The 15220-nt window shown below is 35.0% G+C and overlaps 1 protein-coding gene, 1 long non-coding RNA gene and 1 pseudogene across 2 annotated transcripts; 1 reads left to right on the top strand and 2 right to left on the bottom strand.

Annotated features, from left to right (window-relative positions):
• The first annotated feature begins 3121 nt into the window (after positions 1 to 3121).
• On the top strand, positions 3122 to 3676 carry LOC121243912. The gene is made up of 2 exons (XR_005936341.1): positions 3122 to 3452; positions 3542 to 3676. It is a non-coding gene; the product is annotated as an uncharacterized LOC121243912 (long non-coding RNA).
• Positions 3677 to 8563: 4887 nt separating this feature from the next.
• LOC121244790 lies at positions 8564 to 9465 on the bottom strand (annotated as a pseudogene).
• A 162-nt stretch (positions 9466 to 9627) lies between these two features.
• On the bottom strand, positions 9628 to 12935 carry LOC121245004 (protein FAR-RED ELONGATED HYPOCOTYL 3-like). The gene is made up of 4 exons (XM_041143271.1): positions 12866 to 12935; positions 10679 to 12783; positions 10449 to 10586; positions 9628 to 10359 (listed from the first exon to the last, which is right to left on the bottom strand). Exons 2-4 carry the CDS (start codon positions 12203 to 12205, stop codon positions 10330 to 10332), a joined length of 1695 nt encoding a protein of 564 aa, XP_040999205.1. The 5' UTR covers positions 12206 to 12783; positions 12866 to 12935; the 3' UTR covers positions 9628 to 10329.
• Positions 12936 to 15220: the final 2285 nt, after the last annotated feature.

The following is a 15220-nucleotide window of genomic DNA, read 5'->3' as shown; positions in this document are numbered from 1 at the left end:
CTACCTTTGTGTCAATGTTGCATCTCTCTATCTCTCAGAGTTTCTGCATTTTTTGTGGAGACACACTATAATGGGACTCACTTCTTAGTCGCACATGTTTACCCATTAAATCCAGGAAAGTCCCTCAACATGGTACTGGTAACTGCAAGTCTGTATCAGTGTCCCTTTCCTTTCTTCAAATTTTGGGAAGCTCTGAATTCAATTGTTACGGGCCATTTATCATTTCTATGGTACAATGCACAAAAGCAAAAGCCGATTGAAAACCCTAGTATTTTTTTTACTCCAAATAAAAAACCCTTTAGATTGTTTATTACACAAAATCTTTGTTCTACCTAATTGGGCACGTTGGCTGGAGGGAATGAATATTTGTCAGAAGAAATTTGGAACTCTCGGAGCTCTAAGCCTAGGAGTTCCTCTCATGACTCATCCGCGATGTTCGAATATGGATCTGTTTGGGCGACTGCCAAGACATATTCTGGTGACGGATTAGGAATATCTTCTACCTCTAAATGTGGATATATCCTATGTAGCATGAAGTAGGGCAATTTTCTTTTTCATTTTATTTTGTTTTTCCTTTGAACACTACTTATTAATATCTCTAATATTTTCATCATTTATAATTATATGCTTATGAATTTCAACTATTTTGATCAATGAGTTTTAAGAAAAGCATTAAAAATTTTGTTCCATGAGAATAATGTGATGCCCTCGAAATGGACTTTATTTTTGTTTTTCCTTTGTAAAAAGTTTGTGGTGAGAATTGGGTACCAACAAAATTTGGTAAAGTATTAAGTTATTTCTTATTAATTATGTGAGCAAAAAAAAAAATTTGATTGAGCTTACATCCACCAATTTCTCATTTAGATTCTTTGCACTCTTCCTTTCTTGTTGTGCATTGCTATTTGCTCTGGCTACATGAGATCCTCTTGTCACTCTTCTCCCTCAGTCCTCCCACCCATTGTTCTCCATATGTTATTTTCTGTTTAAATGGATACTCTCTATTTCTTATGTCAAGTTTACTCTCACCTTGCAATCCAGAAATCCAAAAAACCAAAAACCAAAAAAAAAAAAAAAAAAAAAAAAAAAAAAAAAAAAAAAAAATCAAATGTCCTGAAAACACAGAAACTATGAAGTTTTCTTCTCACATTTTACAATACGAGACCTGGAATCTCAATTCCTTTTATTGTTTTACTTGTATCCGGTGTTGCTTTCCATTTTGCAACTTGATGTGCCTGGAGGTTTGCCTCTCTCTGAGCCCAACAGAGCTGCCATTTATCTTATGTTCATATGTTAGTGATGAGAAACCCTATAACAATTTCATGAATAGAGAGAAAAAAAATAATTGTCCAACCTCTATCATGGTGTGCCAAAACAACTCTATCTATCAACAATAACAACTTTTTTTTTTTTTTTAATTCAATAACCCTTATGAACCTTTTGGTTAGAAAACTATATATAAAAAAACTCGAAGTTTAAAAAATCAAAAGGCATGCATTAGGAATTTTCAAGCGTAATAACTTTTGGAAAGTTTGACGGTTATCAAATATCGTCAAGAAAAAGATGATGTGTATAAACAGAAGCAAAGCTTTGTGCTTCCATACACTTTATATTTAATAGATATCACATCCATAGAACTTTACAGATATTCATAGCTACATATGTTGACATTCAGAACTAATTTTGGGTTCCCAACAAATAGTTATAGTCAATTCAATTTGCAAAACTGCAAAGATATAGCGGTATGAATAAGACCATCCTGACTGTAGAAGAAATACAAAACCAACTCGCACACTTACAATCGTCTATAACCATTATCATGCTGAGGAAAAAAAGCTCATTCCTACATACAGCAACAACATCAAGAACCAATAATTCCTCATTCTTCTAGCCTGAATATTGAGTCACTATGAAGCTTCACAGTCATAACCTTCAATTGCTTTCAGAAGGATTTCACTCAAGTTCTTTTAAGTTGATCCTAAAGTAATCGTAAATTAGTTAGAAACTTCTGCAGTGTTTTGCGACCCACTTGCATGTCATTTTGCAATACATCATTGTTGATTTATTTTGAGTAAGACTGCTCCTCTCTTTTTGGTAAATGAACTTTTGTTCAAATTCTGTCTCAAGCTTTTCTTCCTCGTCATTGAAAATTTTGGAAGATGCTTTAGAGTATGGTTGTTTATTTTCTCATTTTATTATTTTGTTTAGAAAGAATTCATCAAAATTCATGTCCACGACTAATGTAATGTAATAATTGAGTATTCTAGAAGAAAATCATTTAGAGATTTTTTCATTTTTTACAAGAACAAATCCATGTTCCACTAAATTAAAGTAGTCTAAAAAACATGGACATCGTTGAAAATATTGCTTTGCTGTAGCATTATATATTGCTTAATCTTTGTATTGCTAAAGCAGGAAACATCGTCCATATTTTACCTGAATTTTCCTGATATTTTTGCTGTTCAGTTCTATATCACTTAAAATTTTCTTTTATTTTCTTTTATTTTGTTTTTTGGTATGATAAAGCAGGAATGAAAGTAAGGTTGGATCAGTATTTATTTATTTCCTCAGTTGTGGAGTTTAGATGGGATAGCAAACCAGATCCTATTGAAATCAGGATTGTGGGGTTGGATCTTTAAATTTCGGTAATTTTAAGTCCACTTAGGTTTATCTAGAGAACGAGGTGATAGGCAGGTTGATATAATCGTTTTGGGAATTGTCTCAAGTACTATGCCTTGTTCTGTTTTGAAAGATATAAACTTTTAATAGGAATCGGGACTTTAGATAGTTTTTGGTGTCATTTTAACTGCTTTAACTGCTTTTAATATGAATCGGGACTTTAAAATGTTGTTAGCATTTTAACTGCTTTTGCTTGTTAGCATTTTAGCATTCGATCTTTTGAGGAGCTTAGACATTTTTTTGTTAGGATGTTATTTGTATGGTCCATAGCTATAGACTTTAATGGCTTAAACTTGGCTGAATTTCTTGTTTCCTTTCCTTCTTCCTAGATAGGTGTTTTCTCTTTGTATACCATCTTGTATACTTTGGGCTATGCCTATTCTTAAATACAATCATTTACTTATAAAAAAAAAAAAAAGCATTAATTTTCTCTGGTTTTAGATAGATTTTTACTTGGTTTGAAAAAAAATAAATGTCAAATTGATGTGAACAATAGATGCACCCAGATTTTATATGATGTTTGCTATTCTGCTCCTACTGCTAATAATTCTGATAATGAAGCGTGTGGGTAATAATTCAGTGTTGCACTTAAAGTATTTTTACGTCAATCATCATGTAGATCAACTATGGCATCGAGTCAATCATCATCATGTATAGTTAATGATCTTGAAATGGAGTTACTGAGTTGTTGGTGTGGTTTGAAAGCGCCATTAAAGATCTCCCACACTCACAAAAATCCTGGAAGGAAATTTTATGCTTGTCCGAATTATGGAACGGTAAATAATTTGCCAACTTTTGTATTGCTTTAATGCATGTACAAAATTATTTATACATGAAGATTGAAATTCTATTGAATTGTACACAGGAAGAAACAAGATGTCAATTCTTCATTTGGGCAGATATACTTCAATCAGTAGTCGGCTTGAAAAATATGACGAGAGAGAATGAAATTCGGAAGATGGAGGATGCTTTATTGTTGCGTGAGTATGAAGCTCAACAAGAAAAGGACAAACTAATAGAGAGAGAGAAAATGCTGAAGAAGCAAGAGGATGAACTTCGAAGAAGGCTAGTAGAGAATAGGGTTGTACGTATATTGTTGTGTCTATATTGGATTGTATCTCTTGTAATAGTTTTTGGTTGGTTCTGAATGTAGATGTATCATGTTAATTTTAAATGTAAATAGAATGATCGGATCCCAACATGTATGATATATTATCTATGAAGTCTAATTATGATAGCCTATATGGATAGAAGTAAAACTTAGTGCTCTTCATGCCCCATTCATTCGCAAGTTTCATCAAGTTTTTTGGTTAACTGTTTCTTGTCCATTCCAGTTCTTCCTTCAAATGAAAAATACAAGCGTTATTTAAATTTTATTTATGTTGTCTCAGATATGTGCCAATATTGATGTTATGTAACTTGATGGAGATTTTGCAAAGTCATAGAGATGGTGAAGACATGTGGATATGCAATTGGTGTTGCATGTGTAGATTCTAGGCTAAGAGTTTGGACGTTGGTGTGCAAACACTTGTAAATGCGAAGGGATGTTGTATTGTAATTTTTTTACATTTGGTTGATGCTAGAAGTTGGCTCTTGTTATTGTGTCAATTCTTGCACATTCTTGACACCAGCAAAGTAGGGTGGTTGCATTGTTATATGATTGTGGATGGCTAATGATAGTTATGGTTGTTATGTGATTGTGGACGTCTAATTGAATATCTGGTTGAGATATATTGGACTGCATACATATATTGTTCATTTTTGGTCAGAAGGATTATAAAATATGATGCCCCACGGAGTATGCTAGACAATTACATGTGTAACTACATGCCCGAATATCTATTGAATGAGAATGATGCTGGTAGAAGCCCATCCAAATATCTTTCTCTACGTTTGAGATTTGAAATGTACATGATGGCCTACTACTTGTGTGAATTTGGAGGTGGCGCAGGTGAGAAAAAGGAACTTCAAGCCTATAGAGAAATCCATTTTCCTCTGCTTATTGAGCGCTTAAAGAAGTCAAGGTATGGGTTCTTGAGGTTTAACATTGTTTTTACGAATGTATATTAAAAAACCAATCTATCTGCCACATTCTTTCCCATGATTAATTTTAGTTTTCAGTGGTCAACCATTTAGTTTTCTAACTTTCAGAGAGCTAGTAGTCATGCGTGTCAGCCTTAACATCATGTTGTTTGTTAGAATGAATGATAGTTTTTATTTGGAATGAAACAAATATACGCATCTCTATCATGTTCCTACTTTCGAAAGCATCAATCATGTTATTAGATGCATCTGCTTTTTGGGTGATTAACTGTGTTGTACTTTTCTCATGTCTTACTTTTCCTCCTGAAATTTTAAACTTATATATATACATTTTTCCCTTTTTTAGGTTGCTTGCACGTCGGTGAAACGTAATGAAGTACTTATTTTTGAAATCGGTTATGTCTCTTCTTATCAGTATAAAAGTAAGTTTTTCTCTTTCATCGTAATTATGTTTTCACCACAACAGTCTCTTTGGAAGCATACATTCTAATTAACTTCAATAGGCTCTCAAGTTCTTGTTATCTATCTCTTGTATATGTCGTGTATACTTGAGTTTTGCCTAGATTCTCATTCTTATTAATAATTACTTGTATAAAAAAGAGTACTCGTTATCTATGTTTTTCATTTGGAACCTTCTCCATTGTAGATTTCTTCTATGCTAATTAGTTATAGTATGTAATTATCCACTAAAAATTTCTTTTTATACAAGGTAATAGACACCCCACAGTTTTTCATTTGGAACCTTCTCCATTGTAGATTTCTTCTATGCTAATTAGTTATAGCATGTAATTATCCACTAAAATTTCTTTTTATACAAGGTAATAGACACCCCACACTCCAAACTCCATACATACACAAGATTTCTCAAATACAGCGTAGGTGACTTAATTCTATGACTTGAAACATTGTTGCTTAGAGTCTTGGTAGTCTGGTTCTTTCTAATGTCACTGTTCATGGGTCTGACATTCATAAAGGTCTATCTGATCTAGCTTTTACTTCAATGGATGATTCAAGGTTGGTAAAATAGAGCAGTTTTGTTGGCAGACTTCTGAGGGAACTAACTTATATTGAATAAAGAATATTTTAGTCATTAGGTCTAAACGTTTAACCCGACGTATATCTCATTTGAACTCAATATTTACATGGATATGAGTTCACCTGAATCCAAGTAAAGAATTTACAAGTTGGATGGATTAATGTTCAGCATCTTCTAGTTATGTGATTCAATCTTCAAATCCGGAACATAGATTCCTATAATATCTGAACACTGCTTTGTAAAATTTGAAAGAAGTGTATGGATCAATAATAATTTCTTAAAATCATGTTATTCCCTTACAAAACATATTTGTGCAAAATCACTTGTTAGAGTATGATAAATGCTTATTGTGATGCCATATGATGGTGTGGTTTGGCAGAATTATGCTCTAAAGGCATGTGACTGCTCTTTTTTTTTATGTCGCTTTATTGCGTGTTTAACTGAAATCATGTACTAAGCTCTTTATCCTCGTGCATTTTCTAGCTCAAGTAAAATTGAAAGAACAACAATTATTTTCATCTATAAATTTGGATGCATTATGGATGGAAACAGATATTACAGTTTACAAAATTTCACCTTTGACCACCATTTGTTGCATGGTTGTGGCCTTACATTTTGGGGTGTTTCATAGACCTTAGTCAATCTAATTGTGAGTAATAGATCTTATTGCAAGTGTGGAAGGATCTCCATAATTGTAACCTTGAGAGTTGAGATTTCAAATTGATTGAAAGATCAGGTCTTAACACTTGAAGCATGATTCAGGCCGTAGTTTGCTTGAATAATAGATTGCAGTCCTTATCTTTCACAATTTAGATGTAATATTTATTTAGTGTTATCCTTTTGTTTATGTCTGTTTAGTGGAATCTTTGAAGGTACATGATTTACTTAGTTTTTCTAATAATATACAATTTTAGCTTCTTTTTCAATAGGTTACTTGCTTCTGATACATACGGTGTGATCAGCCCATGGGACAGAAAAATGGGTACTCTCCCATGTCTTGAACTCACGACTAGTTCACATAGTGCCCTTAATAGTGTTGAATTAAATGTGGAAAATCAGGTTGGTGATCATAACGCCCTTTGTCGTTCATTATTAAGGTATTATGAAGAAGATATAATAGTGCCTTTGAGGTGATTGATAAAAAATCTCACTGTTATTATATATTCTTGAACTATGTTATCTTCTTTCTGCATTATGTACATACTTATTTGATTATACAATACACAATATAATAGAACTGAGTATGCATGCGAGAATTCCTCCTGGAATTCAGTTCATGAGAGTTGAGTAAGGCACTTTAGCTTTCGGAAATTACAGTCAGATAATTTCAGGGTAGGGTGCTTTCCATTGCTGTGCAGTGATCATATTTTGGGACCTTTTTTTAGAAAAGTTCTACACTTAGAACTAGAGAACAAGAGCCTTGAGGGAAGGCTAGTTGCAAAGAGGGCTTCTTGCAAAAAGTGAAAAGGCAGAATGTTCTTCATGCTATGTACATTTTAAGGTTTTGATTGGTAGTTTACACGAGTGTCGGCGTGTCTTGAACCCACATGTTATTCATGAATAATTAGTAATTCTCAGCCTTTTTTCTTCTGAGAAAAGGGGGTGTCAGTAATTCTCACCTTATTCAAACTTCAGTAAATGCTGAATAGGTACAAATGTATAAGTGTCTATTTGCATGTTTTTATCCCTCCAAGCTGACCTAGATTTGTTTTTAAATCTTATGGACCTTAGTTATATCTGGTTTATTTATTTTGTAGATCATTTTTGGGGCTGGTAAGAAGGGATAATTTATATGTGGGATCTTCAAGGAGGAAGAGGATCTGCAGCTTTTCAAAGTCATAAAAAGAGAATATAATAGTTTGGTTCTCATTTTTCTTTACAGGTGCTTATTTATTACAACAATTTGAATCAGCATCTAAATTGGTGCATGCTTAGGACTTGGCGCAGAGGTATCTGGTGTTTCAACTGTTCTTGTGTTCAGGGGCAATGTGCTCGACTTTTCTTACCCCCTTTAAAGCTGTTTTTGGTTCTATATAATTGCTGAACAGGTCGTTATAAGTACGAGCCGGATTCATGCTCGAGGTCCTGTGGGAGTAGAAGGATTTTGAGAGGACGTGGTCAGGTGGTGGATGGTGATAAAGGTGTTACTTATACACACAAGGTTCTACATCATTCCTACTCCTAGTAATTTAGAAACAGATCTGTCCAAGGCTGGAAGTTGCGGTTCATCAGCTGCTCCTAAGCTCCTATGTTTTATATTACGATAAAAGAATTTCTTTTTTCTACCTTTTCCAGACCCATTCCACTTGTATCATTCTTGGCTCCTGTAGGGATCCTTTTTTTAATGGATTTTGTGTACTTTTTTACCATGTATGATTACGAAGGATATTGTTACTTTCAGTTTTGGTTGAAGCAAAGAGGCAAATTTGCATTTTTTATTTTCTTCGTCTTTTTCTTTTTATAATTATTTTCACATATTTAAATATTTTTAAAAAATAAAAAAAATACATTAATACACTAAAAGACACTTCCTTAATTAAATGTGCTTGTTCTTGAATACAACGGAAGTTACCATTTTTCTTTTACACTACATTGCCACATATCTTTAAAGGCTAATGGATTTATCAAAATTGAATTTTCCTTTAGACCTGAGAAAGGAAGGATGCTGCAAGAGCCGATTTTAATCATAGACTAGCTGTTTGATTCAGCCATTAACAGTAGCAATACCAAATACTGAACTCGAGCAACCCACACAGATGCAACTTTTCAACATGAATGTAAAATGTGTCTAGCAGGTGTATAAGTTATTGAAAAACTCCCTCTATAACATTTCAGAGGATTAAATTCACTTGACCTGAGATTGTTTCTCAGAATTTAGAGGTAATCTTTCCTCAGCTAAACAAGCTACGCATACAACAGACGAAATCTAGAAAAGTGGGGTCTACTACCTCCCAAAACCAAGACACTTTTAGCAGGATTTTCAATGAATTCACTTCTCAATAAAATCCTTCATGTTCTTTAGCCAGATAAGGTACTCCTTTTCTTTGTTACCCATATACTCGTGCAAGAAGTTGGTTGTGCTAGGTTTGATCACTCGAATCCTAGAAATTTTTGTGGAAAGCCTTCTGCAAGTTCTAATCCAGATCACTGGGGGCAACCATGAAGAATATCATATAATGAGTAAATGATTATGGAAAGCTCATACGATAAAAAAAAAACAAAAATAGAAAAAAAAAGCTTGTCAGTTATGACAAGGTTACTTAAAATCAGGTCCTTCGTAGGCAAGCTCATCTTCAGAACCTTCTGGTTGCTTAATGATTTCATCTCCGTAGACGAAAGTAAGCAATATAGTTCTTTCTCTAGGTGTGTCTTCAATATTAAAGGGGAAATTATCTGGGACCTCTTCCACCTGCTTTACATGAACACAGTTTTTGAATAGTTGGTCTCCAGGCAGACAACTTCATACCTTCAGATTGAAGTTCAAGGGGTATAAGTTAGTGATCCCACCATTAATCAGACAATCTTTGTGTACAAGAAGTGTTTCCTGAGAATATCACAATACATAAATCCAAGAGACTAACAATTAAAAAATGTTGTGAAGGTTATTCTCTAGTCCAAAGGAGAACTGCTACAACAGACAAACGGGGAACAAGGAGAGCAAACTGAAAAACTGAAACTACCATTGCATTACAGGCTGCAGGATAATCCATTTTTCACAACTAGCAGAATGTGTTTTCGATATTCAGCAGAGAGCTATTATCCCTGAAATATATTCAGCAAAGCTAACATCAGCAGGAGAGAAATAAGTGAGAAAAAAAAATATGTTCCAAGCAGGGACGCACAAGACCTCTCACCGCAAGTCTTGTGCATTTCAGCACAAGAAAAATCCAAGAAGATATTGCACATTTGAGAATTGCAGAAATGACAGCCCACCCAAGCTGAAAACAAAATTATGTCAACACTTGTGCAGAGAATAGGAGAAGAGAAACTATGAGCATAACTCCCACCAACAAGACCAAACAAAACAAAATACACAGTAGCAAATATAGTGAAGGGTATTGATGCCTTCATAAGGCGCCAAATTTTCCTGCACCAATCAAGAAATCAGACTGAAGTTAAACAGCGAAAACATTCGTCTCAAGAACAAGAAGCATGATTATACAGGCAAGTACATTGAATAAACTATGTATTCTGTCCCTCACCTAGCATAGAGAATAATATCATAAAACCAGCAGAGAACCTTAACTCTTCACCTTGAGAACCTAATGAAACATCATACAGTTTTTTTCACAACCATGAAACAAGAAGCGTATGTGAACAATCAAAAAACAGTTTCCGGTTGAACCAAGATGCTTTCTGGTCAAAGTCCCATGAGATAGATGTTCAAAATTTCTCTGGCCTCCAATGTATTTTAGAGTAGAACTAAGGATCTCCAGCCTCAAAATCATTCAGAGTGCTTCCACCAGATTTGCTTTCAGACAAAATGCCCAATGTCTATCTTTATCTTCCACCATAGTTCACAAAAGGCTGAGATCTCCAAAATATAAATACAAAATTCAGGGACAATATCTATGCTAAGTTCCATGGGGCAAGCTTGACGTAGCCTGAATATATTGAAAATGTCAAAATTATTTCTGAGATTACATTAAAAACAGAAAAATATAAATGACAAAAGGTGGAAATAACCTCAGACCTCATCATTGGCCGGAAGCCTTACTTGTGTTAGAGTACTATACTGGGTTTGGATAACAACCTCCTCAACAGTAGCACCAACTTTTGACACTGGGAGGTCAACATTGTGTGATGTATCGTCAAATAGATTCCTATATGTCTAGATTGGAAAATAAAATTTAACATCTATTAGGAACAATATATGTATTGATTAGCCAATATCTACACAAATGATGATGATATATGTGATACCTGTTTTTTCTTTCTCTTCCTTGTAGCCTTCTCGACCATCGGGACCTTTCTTCTAGTTGGCGGTCTCCCTTTCTCCCGAACAACATGAGGGCTTAATATTTTTTTATCTTTATCGGCGACCACGTTCTCTTTTAACTTTGTTGAACCGGACTCAAGCTCTAATCCTACATACTTATTCTCAAAGTCATCCAACATATGAAAGAATGCATTCACATGCTCATCATTTCGAGATACACGCGTCGCAAATCTTAGACATCTTTGTATGACAAGCTCATAGCGTCGTGCATCCGCATTGACCCGTACATCATCATAGCTACTCTTAACCAGTGTGTATCTTCTCTTTAAGTCTTTCCTCCATCGATCCAACACATATTTCTCTGGCAGCACATGAATGTACTTCATCTGACAGACTTTAAATGCATGCCTACAGATAATCCCCCTCATCTCAAACAAGGCACACGTGCATTGAACTTCACATTTGTCTTCATTAAAGTAAACTGAAAACTTCACAATTTTGGACTGTCCATCAGGTGTAGAGATTTCTTCGAAAACATCAAAGGTGAAAATGCTACCTTCAGTGCCCACAAGTGAAGGGTTACATAAAAGCATCCCCCAAACCTCTGCTTGGACCTCTTTAAATTTTGCATTCGTGTATAATGATTGAAACTGCCTCTCAATTTTGAATGAGGATACACATGGGATTGTTTGGTTACACGACTGGAAATCAGCTGTCGTCTCCGCCTCCACCTTCTTCCTCAAAGCATTATCAAATTGATCGACAAATTCTTTCAATATCGTACCGGAATGCACATATCCGTCGAAGAAGGCGTTCATGCTTTCAGACCGTTGGGTAGTGCTCATACCAGCCCAGAATACACCTTTCAAGTAAACTGGTACCCAGAATGATCTCTCGATGTACAACCCCTGCAACCATGCATTGTCAGTTAATTCATAGTTATGAATTAACTGCCCCCACTTCTCCTCAAATTGTTCACAATTTTGTGTATCATAGACTGCACTCTGAATTGCAGTCTTCAGTCCTACGTTATATGCTGAGTGGGATCCCAATTTCTCTGGCAGTTTCCACATGATATGCCAGAGACAATATCTATGTCTTGTATTCGGGAATACAATTTGAATCGCATTCTTCATTGCCCTGTCTTGGTCTGTTATGATGGCTGCGGGTACCTGTCCATTCATGCATTCTAACCATGTTTCAAACAACCACACGAAGGTACTTGTGTCCTCGCTTGAAATCAAGCCTGCCCTTAAGAGTATAGACTGTCCATGATGGTTTACTCCAACAAAGGGAGCAAAGGGCATCCCGTACCTATTTGTTAGGTACGTTGTATCGAATGTGATAACGTCTCCAAAATATTCATATGCTCCCCGACTTCGTGCGTCAGCCCAAAACACATTCCTAACTCTAAACTCATCATCCACATCCATGACGGAAACAAAGTCATCATTCATTTTCCTCATTCTCTTAAAGTAGTCGTTTAGTGCTTCACCACCTCCTTTACCCATTCTTAAATATCTAGCTTTGTCAATAAAATTCCTACAATCTTTCTCTTAAAAAGCTAAATTCTCAAAACCCCCCGCATCAGTCACAAGTGCTTGGAAATTTTTATTCATCTGAATACCCGCTCTGTCATTCAAATCGAGCATTCTCTGACTATATTCATCCAAATGTTTGTGAGATCTAAAAAATCTAGATTTTTGTGGGCTAACCGTACTGTGATTGTGAACAAGATCAACACTGGTCAACACCAATACCCCATTCACAAAACGAGCATTTATCTTTGCCTTACAATTAGTCTTTGTCGTTGCTCGTGGCTGTGACAAATTACTGTGGCTAGGATAATACTTGCCGCCACGTGCACAGCCAATCGTCACATACTTCGCACCCCCATCAAGATCTCTCTTCGTTCTTCTTATGATAACACCAAAACCCTCGTGTTTGGCGTATCGTTTGTAATAGTCTAAAACCTCTTTATCAGTAGCAAAGTGCATACCAGATTTTGGAGGCTCAACTCTATTATCATCATCTGAAACTTCATTCATCCCCTCCGCATCTGGCTCTATATTTATGTCGGATGAAGTTTCTGACAAGGAAGATTGCATAGTTAGGAAAATTGCATTTTTAAAATATTTAGTGGATGTTAACTGATATGGTTAAAAGTGTACCTTCTAAATTCTTTTCAGCTACAGAATTGGATGGCATAGTTGGCACACATGGTGGGATCGCCGAAGGCTGCATTTTTCGAGATGCACGTTATTCAGTAAGGAAAATACGGAGGTACAAGAAAAATTCATAAAAAGAGAATCAAATGAACTACCTGGGTTGTATCTTCTCCTCGTCTCAACTCCTCCGGATTACTTGACAAAGGGGATGGCATGGTTGGTCCAAAGGGTGGCGGTGCCAGATGCTGCATAAAATCTACTTTGTTAGAATGACTCAAACCCACACATTAAACAAAATCAATATTCTAAGTACACTTTACCTGCCTACCCCAAGCATATAGATATGGATGTGGATATGTTTCTGAGAAGGAAGGTTGCATGGTTAGGAAGGTTGTATTTTTAATATATTTAGTGGATGTTAACTGATATGGTTAAAAATGTACCTCCTAAATTCTTTGCAGCTACAGAATTGGATGGCATAGTTGATGACTCACTTGCACAATGTGTGTACGGCATAGTTGGCACACATGGTGGCATCGCCGACTGCTGCATTTTTCATCATGCACGTTATTTGATAAGAAAAATACGGAGGTACAAGAAACAATCATAAAAAGAGACTCAAATGAACTACCTGGGTTGTATCTAGGCTAAGTCTCAACTCCTCTGGCCTACTACTCGATAGAGGGGATGGCATGGTTGAGTGATAGGGTGGCGGTGGTAGATGCTGGAAAGAGGGCTACTTTGTTAGAATGACTGAAACCCATACATTAAAAAAAATCAATATACTAAAATAACTTTACCTGACTATCCCAAGCATATAGATTTGGATGTGGATATAGATATGGATTTGGAGGCATCATGTATGGCAGGTTATATGGATTTACAGTTCCATAATATCCCTATAATATATAAATAGACAATGAATTAAGTAAATGCTAATAATATCTCAAGCTGCGATATTTTATGATAAGCAAAGTGTATCATACCTGGGTGAGTGAAATTGATGTAGAAGGCCTGGGTGGCTTTCCATCTTCCTCTTCGTCCATCACGCAATTTATTCAATAACTATTGATGAAACAACATTATATCAACATAAGAAATCCCGCAACCTACATTCACAAGGTATAGAAGCTAAGGGCTGGAAATAAAAACTGCATACAAAGTCATCGGAAGTAGTTCCATTCAAGACAAAAGAGGCCACTTGTAAATGCGAGCAGCAAGTTAAATATTTTTACAAATGAAAAGTGATCAAAGACACTATTTTTTCAAAGTAGTCCCATTCCAATTAATATTTTTTTTCATTTAGATGAAAAGTGATCTAAGACAACAATATTTTTCAAAATTTTATAAATTTAAGCATAAAATTTTAAATGAAGCTTGTTTTTATAAAATAGAGTTATAACAATATTATTATTTTATAAACATATCTTCCATTTAAGTAGAGTTATGAAAACAAAATTGTAAGAAGTATGCGAGTCTATTTCATTCGAATATTTAACGAGTGCGATCACATTATTGATAAAATAATTTCGGTATCATTTTTGGGTTTTGAGTAAATCATTTGATAATATAATCATTTTTAACTGCAACATATAAAAAGAACTCATTCTAGCTAGCCTCAAAAAATCTAATCTAAACTCTTACAACTCAATTAAAGATCAGTTTCATATAAGAATGAAAGAAGGCATTTCAAGTGATCTTTGTAGAATCCTATAATGCTCATGATATTTTCATGGATTATTTGGTAGCTAGCTAGTCACCACCGCAATTGACTAGTTTTTTTTTCAAATTATTATTTATTGTTGCCTTAATGAAAACTACAACGGGGTAATTTTCGCCGGAATATTCATTTGCAGCGATATGTGATTGCCGCAAATAAGCTTATTGAACTCCAAAATATTTCCGGCCAATTTTACTCGACGGAAAAGGTTTTTCACAAAATAAAATTTAAAAAAAAAAGTACAAAAACAGAACACATAAATTACTTGAACTTCCCAACTCACACCCAAAATATGATGAAACAACACATGCAGTACCTCTTGAACTGAGAAAGAATGAAAATCGAATAAAATGTCACAATTTAAGCTCTTATGAGTCTCACAATCAAACGACCCAGAACACAAAAATTTTAAAGCAAAAAAAAGTAACAGCAGCAAGAAATCCACCAGTGTATAGAAAATTTCACAGCCAAATGAAATGAAGAGGGAGTTGGCTTAAAGTAGACTCACAAGTTATTTTTGCTGTCCAATACCCACTGAGGTACTTCCCCACTTAATTAGTTGTTGGTTAAGAACCTACATCCATAAAAATCCTCAGATAGGACAGAAAAAAACTAAACTTTTATGACTCCAAGAAGGG

Source organism: Juglans microcarpa x Juglans regia, chromosome 8S, assembly GCF_004785595.1.
Source record: "Juglans microcarpa x Juglans regia isolate MS1-56 chromosome 8S, Jm3101_v1.0, whole genome shotgun sequence".
In the NCBI taxonomy this organism is placed as follows: Eukaryota; Viridiplantae; Streptophyta; class Magnoliopsida; order Fagales; family Juglandaceae; genus Juglans; species Juglans microcarpa x Juglans regia.
The sequence above is the reverse complement of the archived record's forward strand: the minus strand, read 5'-3'. Positions and strand labels throughout refer to the sequence as shown.